This window comes from Amphiprion ocellaris, chromosome 23, assembly GCF_022539595.1.
Source record: "Amphiprion ocellaris isolate individual 3 ecotype Okinawa chromosome 23, ASM2253959v1, whole genome shotgun sequence".
Classification (NCBI taxonomy): Eukaryota; Metazoa; Chordata; class Actinopteri; family Pomacentridae; genus Amphiprion; species Amphiprion ocellaris.
Genome location: NC_072788.1, coordinates 3,053,694 through 3,071,140, shown reverse-complemented (window position 1 = coordinate 3,071,140; position 17,447 = coordinate 3,053,694). Strand labels below are relative to the sequence as shown.

General features: G+C 37.7%; 1 protein-coding gene across 1 annotated transcript in view; it reads right to left on the bottom strand.

The window, feature by feature from the left end:
• Positions 1-15,432, bottom strand: part of afap1 (actin filament associated protein 1) — a 106,036-nt gene extending 90,604 nt beyond the window's left edge. Inside the window, exon 1 of the mRNA XM_055007765.1 lies at positions 15,346-15,432. Within this exon, the coding sequence (XP_054863740.1) occupies positions 15,346-15,370 (25 nt within the window). The 5' untranslated portion in view covers positions 15,371-15,432. The remainder of the gene's footprint in view (positions 1-15,345) is intronic.
• Between the last annotated feature and the right edge of the window lie 2,015 nt (positions 15,433-17,447).

Sequence of the window (17,447 nt, the reverse complement as noted above, 5' to 3'; positions counted from 1 at the left end):
ATCACATTCCATCCAATCAGCCTGGAGAAAGACTCAGCTTCTCTTGTTGATAGGTGCAGGCTGGGATCTGTGTGCATCCACACTGTCTCTCTGGATGCTATTAGTCTGCTCTCTCCTCTCTATGGGGGATTGGTGTTTCTTTGTCGTCTCTGCCCTGCAGGCTTTTTAATAAACAGCCTTTATCTGCGATCAGACTATAAAAACATGGGCAGAAGTTGGTGTTATATTCTCCAAACAGGAAATGGAAGCCGACTGGTGGTGGAGCAGCGTGTTTTAGGGGGTTTAGCAGAATTATGAATGAACAAACAGTCAAGATTTAGACAGAAAAACTACTATTGAAGGAAATTAAAGGACCCCCTATCGCAGTGTAGTAATGATTCTACTTTAAAGCTGCATGATTCAAAAATTTCTTAATCAATCAACTATGGAGTTCAGTTCAACTAAACGGAGCATTTTTATGTCTTTCAGCTCATTGTTTTGGTTGTCCAATCCTACCTTAAGCCCTCATCATGTCTAGTGTCTACCAGCCTGTGGGGGTTAGGGTTATGATCTGGGGTTGGTCAGGTTCAGCAACATTATGTTCCCAAAGAATGAGGTCAGCTGACTACCTGAAGATACTGATGGGCCAGGTCTTTCCATCAGTGGAGTTTATCTTCCCTGATGACATGGACATGTTCCAAGATGATGATGTCAGGATTCATGGGACTCACACTGAGAATGGGTGGATCAGGGAGCATGAGATTGGAATGTTCTGGAGAAGACTTTGTCCAACTCTCCCATCATCAATATAAGATCTTGGTAGAAAATTAATGCAATTCTGGACAGAGATAAATGCTGTGACATTGCAGAAGCTTATCAAAACGACGCCACAGCAAACGTGTCGTTCTCAGAGGTAAAGGCGGTCCAATGAAATATTGAACACTGCAATGTTTTTTTTGGACCGGCAGACATTTTACTTGTTCTCTTTTCCTGATTCCTAGAGTGACATCAACAGTCGAAACAAAATTCCTTTTATGTTGTGTACGACTGACTCTGACTTACTTAACATGGTGAAATAAGGGGAAATGCTGTAGGTAGGCTGAAAGCTTAACCAGCAGAGGAGATGTGACTCAAGCATTAGACACCATATTTCCCATAAGGCAACTTGATAGCTTGATGAAAGCCTGATGAACATCCATGTGAAGCTGAGTTATACTCCAAAGGACCAACTAACTGACTTTAAACACTACTTTCCTGAACAGAATATTCATGTAACGCCTTTAATTTCTTTAAAAAAAAAAAAAAAAAAAAAAAAAAAGCCACACACACTATAGATGCTGCATCCATTTCCTTCTAAGTCAATGTTATCAGATTTCCAAATGGTGTGAACAACCTGACTGAAGATGTGGATCAGCAGCCACATAAATCAACCTACTCTTACAAATTACAAACCCAGACTCAGGAGTTCCACATCAGGTCCGTAAGTCGACATCATCTGCTCAATCCCAGTAAAAAAGGCAGCTACAAACTTTGAGTGTTGTGCAGTGAAGAGAAACAGGTGTTGTTTGGGTGCTGTGAGGCATTCAGGGACCTTAACTTGTGGCTGTTAACAAGTCCAGACCAGTGGTTTGACCTACATTGATGCATTAATAAGCTGCACTGTACACGAGGAGGTGATGCGAGGCCCAGATGATGCCGCTCCTTCTTCTAACTTTATTATGTTCATTCTTTGTTTCACAGCTCGGGAGGCAACATCTGTTTGGATATATGTGTGCGTGGGCGTGTTCGTGAAAGGTATTCCATGAGGGGAAGGGAGACGAACGATGCCGGTGACAGAATGAGGGGACCCAACAGTTTGTGTACGGAGTGTGAGTAATACCCGCAATGAACAACCGAGCAGAAGAACAGCTGTGCATGAGGCATAGGGGGGAAAATGTGATGACACCATATTAATCACCTTCAACGTCTATTTGCCTTTTACATTTTAATTTCAGTCTGTACCAAACAGCAAGTTCTGCCCTTTCTCTCCCATGTAGACTCTGATACAAATCTATACATTTTAATCATTGTTAGAGAACAGCAGTGGAAATATCAATTGGAATAACTTTTATCAAAGCAGAGGTGAAGCATCATGAGGAAGGTTTTACATTAACTGCAAGTCTATGCTAGAAAAACTGCAACTCCAATTAAATGGGATGGACATTTGGAAGTTAAGAAAATGCAGCTGATAATCATATTTTAATACAAAACTATACACACAACCGAACGTTTTATGGCGAAAAAAAATGTCAGTGCCCTCTAGTGGCAAACTGAGTTATTGCAATGACAAGACAAAATTATTAATTACCACTTACCATATTTTTGGCATTATTTGTTGTTAATTACTGGTCGACATATCTAACCACATTGCTATAACTGTAATGACTTAATATTGGCTGTATAGTGAAGTTTTGTCACATAATCTCCTTGACATGCAAGCGACCAGTCTTTCAACGAAAACCTAAAATAATCTGGCAGATTGTTCCACAAATAAATCAGCATTACGATGTAATAGCATTGTAGTTAAGATCTGGGTAGGGTTTAAGAAAAGATGAACTTGGTAAGGGGCGGGGCAACATCATCGCTAGGGTTAAAATGATTACTTATGTCGGAAAGTTTCCATGTCTGAGCGTGTTTCACACATCTCACATCATTTTCCCACAGTGTGTGTTTTTACATAACTGAGAGCAAGTGTTTTCATTCTTGCAATTCAAGGTATTTGAGGTTTCCAACAATTAGCAGCACTTGACAGCGTTATTTTGATGAGCGGGACCCTGTTGTGTTTGTATGTTGTGCACACATTTGACAACACAGGTGGTTAGACGCACATTCCTGTCAATGACACTGCACTATTCCGTTTGTCAACGCCTGGAGGTGATGTTCCAAAAAAAGCAGCGTTTAACGTGAAAAATATAGAGGAAGACTGCAAGGTAGCAAATGTAGTTCAGGTTTTCAAATGTGATCCTAAAATTGAATTTGTGATCAGAAATTTACCTCAAGATGAAGCACAATTTGTTTTGGAAACCATTTTCTTCCTTTAAATCTGACTCAGTAGAAGTCTAAAGCCTATAATTCTACTAAAACCTTTCATCTATATTAAAAAGCAAAAGATTCGTGATTGAGTCACAGTATTTGTCGGCGCTGAGTCACAACCTTTGAAAGAATTCTCATTATAAATTCTTTATCAACCATGAAAGCCAGAGTCTTGCATTGAATCGAAACAGTGCCTACCAATTACCAATGACTTAATCAAGGAATACAAAGTTAAATGATAGCTTTGCTGCTAATCAGTAACAGAGGGTAATACAACGAAGAAAAAAGGTATTTGAATCAAGGAGTCTGGCAGACAACAAAAGGTAAAAGGAGGTATTTGTAGCAAAAGGTGTGCTCTTTTCTTCATCACAGTTTAACATCACTATTGTTGCATTTTTATGTACTTTCTGACCCTTAGTGAAAGGGGAAAATTCAAACATCCAATGGCAAAATTCTGCTGAAGTGACTGTTTGGTGACTCAGCAGCTCTGTCGGGGTGACAGGGTGAACTCATGGTCATTCAGACCACCATAAAACCAGATGTTAACGTGATTTTTAATACAAAACATGAACTCGGGAAGTGTTGAGTTGTGACAGCATCATCATCTGCGTTTCATCTCTGTATAGGATACAAGAAAACCTACATTCTGGCCAAAGACAAGACATCCTGTCAGCTGAGGTCACGTAAAAGGATCTAACTGATGAGAAAATGTTGTTCCATTAGACTTCCGATATCGCAGATGTCTTGGTTGCTGACTGTTTGAAACAACTCCAAAGCCTCTACATCCTCAAAATAGAACATCTCTGACTTAGCCTAGCATCTGTGAACCATTTAGCAAAGTGCAGCTAGCTTTTAACAGGAGCTCAGTGCCTCATTCAGATGAACACCGCCCTTAAAACTCACATTACACTGCTCCCTTAAGGTAAGGAAACTCCTTCCAGTTCTCTTTAAATGCATCTATTCTGGAGTAAACCCAAGCCGCACCACTCTACTCCATTTGCTTTTGACTTGGATGTGGCTGAGGCGCTAACGATACGTAGCTCTTCCATCCCTTTAACTGTATCTCCTCATCCCTGGCTTCCAATCGCTACCATGTGAGGGATGCTTGGCGGTCAGGGTTTGAGTTATTTCCATCTCTTATCATCACTATCAGCCTTGTAACTTCTTCTGAGGAACACAAAGAACAGGAAAAATACACAGAAAAACTGGCAAATTAAAAGGTTTACTGAGCTAGTAACGCACATTAATAATGATCCCTTTTAGCTGCACTAATTGGTCTTTTTTTTATTGTCCACTTGGGGACCAACTGAAAGCAGAATATTGACTGATATTATATTGCATGTACTAGAAACTAATCATGACTGTATACTGCTGCATCAACTAGGTAACAGAGATTATACAAAGTACCTAAAGTTAGTCGTCAAACTGCGATGTTAGAACTTCAATTCCAATCAAATGTGCCCAATAGTAAAGACTTTTTTGTCGTTTTACACAATGTATTCACTTTTCCATTTGCTTTGTGCGTTGCATTATGTTTGCATTAACAACACATTTTAAATACTAGGTGTATTTTGCAAATGCACCATCTGGTGGAAGTAAATTTCATTTTAAGGGGATGACTGAAGTGCTTTGTCAGGATTAACCCTGATTATCAGCAGTCAGGGAGGTTGATTATCGATGTTTGGAACCAACATATTATATAGTAACATAAACTCTGACATAAACCTTCATTGAAAAGCCTGTTTTTCTCATTTTCATTTCAATTTAGAGAACTTGTCAACATTCGTCCTTCAGGGTTGAGTTTTATTTTGAAAAGTAACTCAGGAAAAGCTTGAGACCAAAGAAAGCAAAGTTGTGCATGTGTAAACGTTAGCTCTGGTGCTAACGGCAACGTGTTTTACACTGAGGTGATACAGTGATCAGAAAACTCCGTTGCACGATTTGCACACAACCACGCTTTTATCTAAGCTGCCATCAGAAAGATTTTAAACAAAAACTTTCCACCCAACAAGCTCAATACGGTTTCGTCTTCCTTCACTGTTCACCAAACTTTCTTGACATCACCGAGTTCATCTTGTGCATCTTCTTCACGGCTGGCAAACAGACTTTAGGCTCCTTACCGCCACCTACTGGGCTGAAGTGTGCATCAGTGTTACTGAACTGAGAAAGGTGCAATTAAATGCATTATTTTTTTTCTGTAATTAATCAACTGAACTTAACACGTTAAAGTCCCAGCCCTATTTTTTTACCTATTATTGATGAATACGTGGCAGAAAATTGTAAAAGAGAGGGTTTACTTTTCAAAAATTTTGAAGCCCAAATGTCCTCCAATTCTGGAATGACCCCCCTATAAACAACACAATCCAAGTCTGAGGTGCAATAGAAAGAGCAGAAGTGAAATGAAAAGAGTGCAAATGCGAATGGAAATAATGGCGTTCTGTGGGGACGTTTGCTGGAGATATTTTATAGTGTGGATGAGAAAGACAGAAGAGTGAGACAAAGGCTCTCCTGTGTACCAACCTTGCTGAACTGTGTGAAGAGCTGACTGCACACCCTCAGACAGTGACTCACTGCTCTGGGGTTTCATCTGTTAAATTCCTTGACATCTTCTCCTTTGCATTTGCACAACAAAACCCTCCCCTCTCCGCTGTAATTCTTTTTATTCTACCTGCCCTGCAGCACAGTCTGGATGACATCTTAATGGAGAAGAACTTTCCTTTACCTGTCTGACTTACACGCTCACTTACTCCACACACACACCTCTGTTATGTTTGCGCTCATGTTGACTCAGACATTCTTCATCACCTGAAGCTAAACCTATTTATCTACCTAACAGCCCCTGTAATTTGAAGCATATTTCAGCCTTAAAAAAACTTATCTGGATTCCATAACATAGCACAAGTACAACACACACATATATAATTGTTTTTACTGTATTCAGTGCTGAGCATGAATAAACTCCTTTCATGAACTCAGATTGTAACACAGCTGGAAGTGAAATCCAAAGTTATTTATAGTGAGCTGCTCATTTCAACAAAGAACACTTAGGATTTATGATTTTAAAAAGCAACACAAGACAAAGACAGAGATGTCAAAGAATTCCCCTTTAGTCCTAAATGACTAATCTAACGATATGATGTGTTTATATTTTAAGCTCAACCTGGACAGTAAAACGATAGCAAAATGTAAAATTGTTTAAAGCAACATTAAAGTTATTATCTGTGTACCTGATGGCTACAAAACAAAGCTAAATAAAGTGATAATTGTTCCAAATAAGCCATTAAAAATGATTAATAATTATCACTATTGACTAGAATTAAACAGTTTATCATGGTAATGTTTTTCAGCAAAGCTGTTTAGCCCTAGTTTAAGCTATTTTTAATGAAGTGAACACTGACCGTGGCAGTAAATTAACTTTTTTCCATGATTTACATGAATGACTCCATAAACTTCAGGTCTATTTTGATGAACATTAAATTTTTTCAGCATTACGTTAGCATGCTAACAATAGCATTTAGCTACTAGTATTGTGTCTGTGAAGCTAAATGCTAATGTCAGCAAGTGCATGTTAGCATTGTGCAAAGTGAGTATGTTAGTATGCTGACAATAGCATTTAGCTACTAGCATTATGTCTGTGAAGCTAAATGCTAATGTCAGCATGTGCATGTTAGCATTGTGCACCATGAGTACGTTAGCATGCTGATAATAGCATTTAGCTACTAGTATTATGTCTGTGAAGCTAAATGCTAATGTCAGGATGTGCATGGTAGCATTGTGCACTGTGAGTTCATTAGCATGCTGACATTAGCATTTAGCGACTAGTATTATGTCTATGAAGCTAAATGCTAATGTCACCATCTACAATACATCATAATATATCTGTATAATAATATCTGTAGATGACTGGTGAACTGATGGAGGAAGACAAACGAGTGTTTTATATTTTACGTCTGACTTGCTTTTCATCTCAGTCTGCCATTTTCTCCCTTCGTAAGGTTCTTCCTAGTTGCCTTTTGTTCACTTTACCTCCTTTATTTGATACGTGCCACCATAAAAAGTCAGAAAGTTAGGTAAGAACTGGAAATTTGACCCATCTACAACAACACACAGTCTTACACAGGATCACAGCGAGGGTATGAGTGCCAACAAAATCCAATCTAACCCAAAAAAAAAAAAAAAAAAAAAACCGCTACAAAGACTTACATTGTGTTGGTCTTTCTTTACTCAACTCTATATTCTTTTTATTTCCTTGTCTGGGTTTCAGGTCATCTTGCCTGAGGAGGTAAATAGGGGTTGGAGGAAAGTGTAGGAGCTCAGGATATATGTGTGTACAGGTGTGTATTTGTACATATGCAACCTCACTGTGTGTGTACAGTGTGTTCACGTGTGCACATGCATGTGTGGTATTGTGCGTGTTGCAGTGTTGATGAGCGGAGGTGAAGAAGTGTTAGCAACAAGATAATGCCCACTTTCTTCACAGTACAAACATCCTGATCACTTGAATCAAAAACGCAAGCATCCGGACTGAAGACAGCCAAGACGTCGAGGTGTCAGCGAGACGTTCGAGGACGGAAATGTCCTGACAACTTGTTGTTTCAGGTTTACCACAAACTTCCACTTTGGAAAACTTCCTTCCTCCCATGTGTCGGCATTCAGCACGAACATATTCAGTCCAAAAACCACTCCAAGTCCAGCATAATTAACGTCAATCCTCATGTCATGACTTGCACTAAACAGTGATAGCTCCTCCTTTAGAGATGACACTAGAACCATTTACAGACTGATGTTCTCAATCAGCTTCTTGATCTCAATGTGGATCCAGTATAAACACACCATATTTTAGAACAGTTACATCAAGTTGGGGTATTTAAAAGGAGAGATTTCTGTATTCAAATCGCTGCTTTCAGTCAGTCAATTGCATCTGAAGGAATCAGTGACATGAATAAAGTTCTTCATCCAGCTTCATCAGTCCAGCATTGCAGTCAAAAGTTCTTAGCCTTCCAGACCAGTGTCTTCTTCTAGAACCTTCTTAACCCTGGTGTTGTCCTGCGGGTCAAAATTGACCCATTTTAAAGTTTGATATTTTTGACAGGGAGTGCAATGCTCCCCAAGCTTTACCAGTTTTTGCTTCTATGTCATGTGCTGTGTTGGTGACGCCTCCAAGATAAAGGAAATCATCAACTTTTTCGATCTCTGACCCATCTAGTGCATGCAATGTCTCCTCAGATGTTCACTTAAGGTGCATGAACTTCGTCTTTCCAGCATTCAGGAAGAGTCCAATCAGTCTTGTTTCTTGTTCTACCCAATGCAGAAGGTCTTCCTCTTCACTGAGAGTGTTTTCCAGGAGGGTGATGTCATCTGAAATGCAAGTTCTGGGAGGACTTCTTCACGGTGTCTCCTAAATGACAACGCTTTTTGTGTGATTGTCTTGGCAAGTCATCACAGTATTTTAGCTACTAGAAATACATGATCACTGCTTTAACACAGGTTATTTAGAAAAAGCATGACATCACACACGTCTGTGAACTAATCTGAACTTAGCATCGCTAAACTCCTAATGGGATAACAGATCAGGTATGACATTTCTTGAACTGTACTGTTGAGATGCATTTAAAAGATCCCACAAAACACAATTACGTCAGATCAGAACTCTGGACAGACACAAGCTAGCTTCCAGTCTTTATGGTTACCCTCATCCTAACTTAGCAGGAAGTGTCACAAAAGCACCCAAATACTAGAATAAAGCATGATTTTTTAAATGCGCAGCACTACATTTCCACATTGTGCCATTAATCAGTTAACAGTTTGCATCAGTCAATCTGTCAAATAATAGACAGTTTCAGCTTAGGGACACGACAAAACAAACAAGCCCCGAGAGAAAGCAGAGGGTGAGGTGAAGAAAAAGGAATGATGGTTTGCTGAACTTGTATTGACAGAGACCAAACTGTCCAAACACATTAGTAGCGAAGCCGCGGATGTCGGCCGTGTCTCGACTTGAAGTTCAGCAGCTCAGCTTCGTAGCGCAGACGTTGCAATCATGCATTTTGTCTCCCGTCTTTTCACAAGCGCAGACAGGCAGAAAGAGACAGAGTTAACCCAGAAAGACAGATGCGTTCTGCTATGAAAGTCACGTTTAAGCTCTGCTCGAGGTAAAACATCCTTTTCAACTCATTATTCAGCCTCAACATCTCATAAATAGCTCTGAAAGTCTTACAGAGGACAGCCAATGATTCACCCCATTATGATGTCTGGAGCTGTTGATTTAAGAGCTTTCTAATAAACCATGATGTGAAGAGAAGTCAGTGATTAGCAGACAAATAGGTCAAACTAATAAATAAGAGTGTCATTGTAAAGGTTTTGAACCCTTAGATACATAAGTGGGTCAAAAATGACTCTTTGAGGTCATTCTTTTGCAATATCTTTGTAAAGAAAAGTTTTTTATCATTTCATTTTACAGCTATTCCTAAAAAAAGATGTTTTCAATATCATCCAGTGAAATTTTTAATTACCTTTTTTACCTAATACTTTTAAAGAAAGTTTAATATTTGTATTACTACTCCAAGCTCTTTATCACTGATAATTAGAGGTGGGATGCAATTTTAAAATTAATCTACTTAATTACAGGCTTTGTAATACAGACACAGACATATACGTGAACCTAAACAAAAATGTTGTTTCATTTATATTTATCTGCATTTCTCCTCTGTCTACTACATTCACAGATTCCTGCAAACTCAAAGTGTAATTATAGCGTTTATATGCAACATTTTAAGACTTTTTGTAAGTGCTTTCAATGTCTTGAAAAGTGGTCTATTATGGGATGGCTACACCGTTTTCCGGTACCAGGACTTCCCCGGAGCTCATTTTTCATTAAACATTAAACCAATTTTTCATTAAACATCGAAACTAGCCGTCGTTGAGCTAAAATGACGACAGATTCAGCAACTTATTTCTCGCCTCAAATGCTTTCAGAAATATTTTTTTGCTGAACAATTTTCATAATAAAAGAGAGCCGCCATGTTGGTCCGACATTTCTGTGCCGATTCACTCTTCATCGTGGCCAGCAAACAGACTTTAGGTTCATTACCGCCACCTGCTGGGCTGGAGTGTTCATCAGTGCTACTGGTGTGCCAGAAATTAGGAAACTGAGAAAGGTGCGATTAAATGCGAAATTTTTTTAAAGCGTTATTTTTTTCTGTAATTAATTGGAATTAACGTGTTAAAGTCCCAGCCCTAATGATAATATCATAGAAGAGGTAATGCACAAACTTAGAGGAAAACAGTGTAAAAATGTCAACAAAATGGAGGTTGACATTCTTCTACAATACAATACAATAACTTATTTATCACTGAAGGGAAATTCAATTCTATTGCTGTTCTGTGTAATATTCTTCTTTTTCAATCATCAAAATGTTCAAAATCTGTTATAAAGTGAAAAATAAACATATTTCAAACATGAAATCATACTTGTGCGGACAAAAAATATAATACTGATGAAGAAAATGCAGTTTTTGCAACAGATACCTTCTGGAGTCACCCTTTCATTCCATTTTGCATGGTTTTCCACTGTTATTTTATCTTTTGTTATTTGTTACTCTTGCCTTTTGTTGTTGTACCTTTGCTATTTACATTTGTCTGTCAGACCCCTTGATTCAACCCACTGTATGCCGGAATACCAATAAACACCCCACTACAGCAAACTTCGAAGGTCTAAGAGTGAAATTTCTTCAACAATACAAATGATTTTTCTTAACTAAAATGACAAAAAATGGCTTAAAAACATATTGATTGGTAATTTTTAACCCACTTATGAAAGAGTGTTGGTCGAATCAGTGGAGCATCTAAGGGTTAAAGAAACATCATGGTAGGAAAGGCTCACATGCCGCAGACCAAATATTTCTGGATTTTTTCTTGTTCTTTATCACTTCTGACTGAGTCCTCACCTGCAGGCAAACACCTGGACCCAGACAGTAGAGAGAGATTTATACACAGTGAGACAGAAGCAGACTGTTGGCCTAAAGCAAAGCACAGAGGAGTAGAAATACAGAGGAGGTGGAGAGAGACAAAAGGAAGTGAGGAACAAAAGGGGAGTGAGGTGAGGATGGAGAGGGGCGGGGCCTAAGAAGCACCGCAGCTAATAGTAACAAGCAGTTAATCCTCCTGTTGTCCTCATTTATGGGCACCAAAAAATATTGTTTCATTGCCTGAAAAATATCCAAAAATTCAGCCAAAAAAATCCCACAAATTTCTGAAAATTTGCAAAACCTTCAGGAAAAAAATTCCAATAATCCCTTAAAAGTTTTATTTTAAAAAAAAAATCCCCAAATTTTGCAAGAAAATTCTTGTAAATATTTTCAAAAAATGAGTAAAAATCTTCCAAAAAATCCTAAAAATATCTAAAGTGATTACATATATATCAGTAAAACTTCTAATATTTTCCTTCAGAACATTCACAAAAAAAATCTAATTTTTATGTGACTGCTCTTAAGAAACATTTTAAAACATTTCTTTTTTTCCACCAAAAAATGTTCAAAGATTTCCCAACAAAGTTGAAAATGTGGACATCAGAAGTTTCACTGTGAAAATATATATATTTTTCTCACATTTTCAAACTTTAAACCAGGTCAATTTTGACCCGCAGGACTACATGAGGGTTAAACTAGAAATATTCAGCAAGAACAGGTATTTAAATGGTGACTTCCACCATAATACTGTAACTGTTTTTGTTTAGTGCAACATAATTTAAATATTTCCACAAGAAACTAAAGGCAGCAATTTATTGATGGTAACAGGAGAGATACACAGCTGGGGGGATTGGATCAATTCTCAGCTCACACTGTTACCATAGCATGTCAACACACACACACACACACACACACACACACACACACTGGTCCCAGATGTCCACTAGTGATGATGTCACAAGCAGGACCAATAGCATTAACAGGATAATGGAGCCAGCTGCTCTGTGTGTATAAATAAGAATAAATACATACATATGCATGGAATGAACATCATGTTGTATTTCAGAAATCAATAAAGAGCATTTAAAGGCTGGGACTTTCCTTCTTCTAGATCAGGATGTCAAACTCATCTTAGTTCAGGTTCCACATTCAGCCCAATTTGATCTCAAGTAAAATCACAGCATAATAACCTATAAATAACCACAACTCCAATCTTTTACTAAAACAAAGGAAATTTATAGGTTATTATGCTGTGATTTTACTGGTCTGGTTCATTTGAGATCAGATTGGGCTGAATGTGGAACCTGAACTAAAATGAGTTTGACATCCCTGATTTAAACCAAGAGGAGATAAAAACTCTGCATTTACATCTCAATCCAACCCAGAGTGTTTACTGTAAATCTCCCAGTTCCACTCTGTGTCTAAAGGTTAAACTGTTGGCTCAAAGCTCCATCCCATCTACAAGCCAACAGGATGTATACAATCCGTCTGCCTGCTATTGTCCATTGTCACGTACCGACTTGCTGTGGCCAAGCTGGCCTGCCCTTTCAACCGACCGAGGAAATACCAAGATTTAGACACACACATGCAGGCAGAACAGGGTAAAAAATGACAAAACAATGTTGCACAAGTGTGAAACGTTCATGGAATTCAGATTGAGGACAGAGCTTGGGCAGCAACTGTTACTACTTCACAATATGTCTTTGGTATAGCCCAAAATGTGTCTATTTGAGCATCAAAAACAGGCAATTATGGAAAGCGAATGTGCTTACGTAAGGCATCAGTATGCTTCAAACAAACAAGTTTGCCCAGCGTATGATCTGACCTTCTGCTTTGAACAGCCACACTTGAAGGTGAGGCAACATGTTCTCTCAGAATTCTTCTGGCTGCAGCCCACTGATCCCCAGAGCTCTGTCCAGATACTTTGTTTCTGTTGTGTGTCGTTGCAGTCTGGATGTGATGAATCATGAGAATGAGAATAACAGTGTACACCGGGGCTGGCACTGTTTATTACTCCACCAAGGAACAGTGGGAAGTGACGATCGGCGTACGTTTGTCTGTCTGTGTTACCAGTTCCTTTATTGACAACAAACTATGCTAACAGATGGAAACTAAAGTTTGGTAAAGGACATGAAGAGAACTTCAATGAACACATACTTTGATCAGATGAAGATATATTTGTTTGGCTCAGGGAGATCCAGGATTTTAATTCTACTTAAAAGCAAATATTGCAGTAGAAAACTGTGCCAACATAATGCTTTTTGTTTTCTGTCATATTGAAATCACTGTTGACAGCTGAAGAACTTCAGTAATACTGCTATTAACTACCAAGTAAAGCATGCATATATTTCACAAAGTAAAGTATCAAAAAGTCAGGCGTTAGTATTGATAATGAAAATTTGGTGTCTTACTGGCACTACTACCATAAAATAGATTATAGATAAATTATTAAGAACAACTTGTGTCGGAAACTCAAGATTTCTCGGGGGTAATGTTCTACGGTTAAAATCAGTTAGCACAATGTTTTGATTGGCTTAAAGACATTTAACCCTCGTGTCGTCCTGCGGGTCAAACTGACCCGTTTTAAAGTTTGAAAATGTGGAAAAATATATATATTTTCACAGTGAAACTTCTGATGTCCACATTTTCAGCATTTTGGGGAAATCTTTGAACATTTTTTGGTGGAAAAAAAAAGAAATGTTAAAAATGTTTCTGTAAGAACATTCACAAAAAAATCAACCTAAATCCAGCGAATTTCGCTGGATTTAGGTTGATTTTTATGTGAATGTTCTTAAAGAAAATATTAGAAGTTTTACTGGTATATATGGAATCACTTTAGATAAAGAATTTTTTGGAAGATTTTTATTCATTTTTTGAAAATATTTACAAGAATTTTCTTGCCAAATTTGGGAGATTTTTTTTTTTAAAATAAAACTTTTAAGGGAAACTTTGAAGGAATTATTGGAATTTTCTTCCTGAAGGTTTTGTAAATTTTCAGAAATTTGGGGAATTTTTTTTGCTGATTTTTTGGATTTTTTTCAGACATGGAAACAATATTTTTTGGTGCCCGTAAATGAGGACAACAGGAGGGTTAAATCTCTGAATATTTATATATTTGAGCTTTATTTCTTCTAGAACTGCAACAACTACTCAAATGGTTGTCAACTGTTAAATTAAATGCTAAATTCACTGATTCCAGCGACCTCAATTAGCTGATTTCAACAAGAGGCACAATGCTTTATCAGAAGTCACTTCCAGTCCCGGTTGATTTTTTTTCTTTATCCTATCAACAGTTGCAGCCTAATTATTCCTAATCTCATGCCTTTTGTCTGTCAGGTTGCTCTATTGTATTTGATTAATTGGATTTGTCCCACATCATTGAGCTGCTGGAGGGCTTTTCTCCATCCGCAGTCTGTTGCGTTAAATTAGGGACGTAGGGGGTGTAAAATCAGCTGATGGCCTCAAAGATGTGGCAAAAAAAATCCTCAAAAAGAAGCTAATAAACACTGAAATCAGTCTGACTTTTGTGTATGTTTATTGAATGAACTCTAATTTAATTATGTGTCTATTAACTGGCCTCTTTTTGCTCTTATGTCCTCATTAAAGTCCTGTCGTCTGGAGGTCACAGCGTGGACAGTTGACAGGGATCCAGACTCCCAGCTGCTCCCTCTTCCTCCCCCATCATCCTCCTCCTCCTCCACCCGGGGCATCACACCCTCCGTTAATTCATCTCACTCCTCTTCTACCACATGCTCCTTTGTATCTCCTGTATTCCCATTCACAACTCTGGCACGCCTGAATTTCACGCTGACTTTCACGCTGTGTTCTCACATATACCTGGACAATACAGCTTTTAGCAAAATGCATACAAAAAATAATAAAAATAAAACATAAAAAAATTCTAGAGCATAAATTAAAACTAGATGGTGTGAAAATTGTACACAAATTACATGCATGCTTTAAAAATACTACATTAAATCGTCTACATAATATAATAGCAGGAAAAAAATCACAAAACTACAAAACACAACTCTCGCGATAAGAAACGACTCCTTTAAATTATTATTTTTTTTTGCTGCTATAAAGACTAATAAAAACGCCAAAATCAACAAAGAATGATGGCTTTACTGACTACTATTTAAATCCAAAAATTTATTCTGTGCCATTTTTTGCGAAAATTTAGGTCGTTAATAAAACCGAGCATGACTTTATGTGAATGAATTCGCGTCCAGGAAGAATCCAGCAAACCCACGAAATAACGACAAGCAGCGAACAACTCGTGAATGAAAGTCCATCAGGAGAAAGTGTTAGAAAGCAGCGAGCCGCTTACCTTTGTCGTTTTTCTCCTTGTCCATGTTTAAAATATAAATATTCCTCTCCTTGCCGGTGACAATAGAGGAAGAGCGGGTGTGTCTGCCAGCGGTGATTGACAGCGGCGTTGGCCAATCGTAGCCTTAGGAGGGAGGAGGCGGGACTTGTGTTGTTCACATCCATGTGGGACAAATTTCTCCATTAAACACAGTGAAGTAAACCTTTAAATCTGCTTTTTGGCTTTTTTTTTTTTTACTCCTGTCACAGTTTTACTCATTTTTCACAGCATTCATTAATTCATTCAATCTTTATTTAAATTTCTAGATGTCAGAGTACAATCAAACTGAATACACAAGGGCGATAATTCAATAAAAATAAATGAATAAATCACAAAAAAACAGTTGCGTTCAAGTGCAGAATAATTTGAAATTCCACTTTTACATTGAGCTCCTGGTACACTTGCATTATAGTGACACTTTTTAATAAATTGTATTCTGTAACAATTGCCAAATACTACAATATATGGAATATTTTGTAGGAAGAAAAACATTTTAAAACTTTTATTTTGCAGACACTACTGGCAAAATGGGACTCCTTCATTCTCAAAATGAGACACCATTTATTTTAGAATAGAATAGCAATACTTCCCAAGGGAGGATTTGATTTTTTTAAATAAATTGAACAAAAACAGAAAAAAAGGACAAAATACATAATGTCAGCATTTTGATGTCTTCAAATAAGCACACAATGAAAATACAAAAAAAATATAGAGACTTTCAAAACTATTTCACCACATAGGCCTAATTATTCACACAGGAAATCTCATTAAATATATATTATTTGCATCCACAGATTACATACGGCTATTATATTAAATATATATTTGATTAATTATCAAATCAAAGTCAAAAGTTTGGACACACCTTCTCATTCAATACTTTTTATTTATTTGTATTATTTTCTACATTAGAGATTATGTATTCTTTTATAGTTTGGATGTCTGCAGTATTAATCCACAATATAAAAAATTTATAAAAACCATTGAATGAGAAGGTGTGTCCAAAGTTTTGACTGCTAGTGTATATTAAATTCAATATATAAAAAAATAAATATATTGAATAAAATGCTGTTAAAAATGTCATTTTTTGAAAATAGTGTCCAGACACTGTGCAAAAATGCATTTATTTGACACTTATTTGAATTATATACATGTTATGAGAAGTGGTCAAATAGCTGCAAATGACTGAACCTTGATCCACTTTAAATTTCATCTCTTTGAATGATATATGATTGAATGTGTTGGGTAATGTCTGTCAGTAGAGCTGCCCAGCCAACCTTTTCATACAACAAGCAGTGACGAGTAGAATAACTGTCACAAGTAATGAATCTTGGTAAACTGAATCAGAGGCTTTCAGAGGGGAGGCAAAGGCGTATCTAGAGATGACATCACTATAATCTAAAACAGACAGGAAGATGGTCTCAGTTAGTCGATTTCTGCTGAAGATGAGAAAATTATCTTCGTTTTTGTACAAATTCCCATTTTTTTTCCATCATAGCTTGCTAACAAATGTGTCAACTCAGAGTGGTGACATGCAAACTGTCCTCCACACCATCTCTGTTTGCAATGTAAAGTCCCACATCTCTAGGAAAAAACAGTACAACAATGGCTAGAAGTGGAGAGAAGTCCAAAATGTCAACAATAAACCAATGCAGCATTGTTGGTAGGCTGCCAGAAAGTGGCACATATCAAAGGAACATCCTCAGGACTGCCAGGACAAAGGTTTCCCAGCAGATCATCAAACCACTTCCTCTTCTTCCCACAGTCCATCCGGCTGCTATCTCAGCTAAACACACATGCGTCCGGCCGTCCACATAATGTAAAAGAAAACATGATTCCTCAGACCAGGCCACTTTCATCGAGTGTTCCTTTGTCCAGGTCTGCCCAGTGAAGACACTTGTAGCGGTGAAGAGAGGTCAGCATTGGCACTCTGCAGCTATGCCAATCTTCTGACTTTTTATGCCACAGTAGCTCCACTTTGGAAACAGATTGCATTCAATTTCTTGATTTCCGACAATCAAACTCAAATTATCTAACACTTTTCAACCTTGTGTAGGACTAGA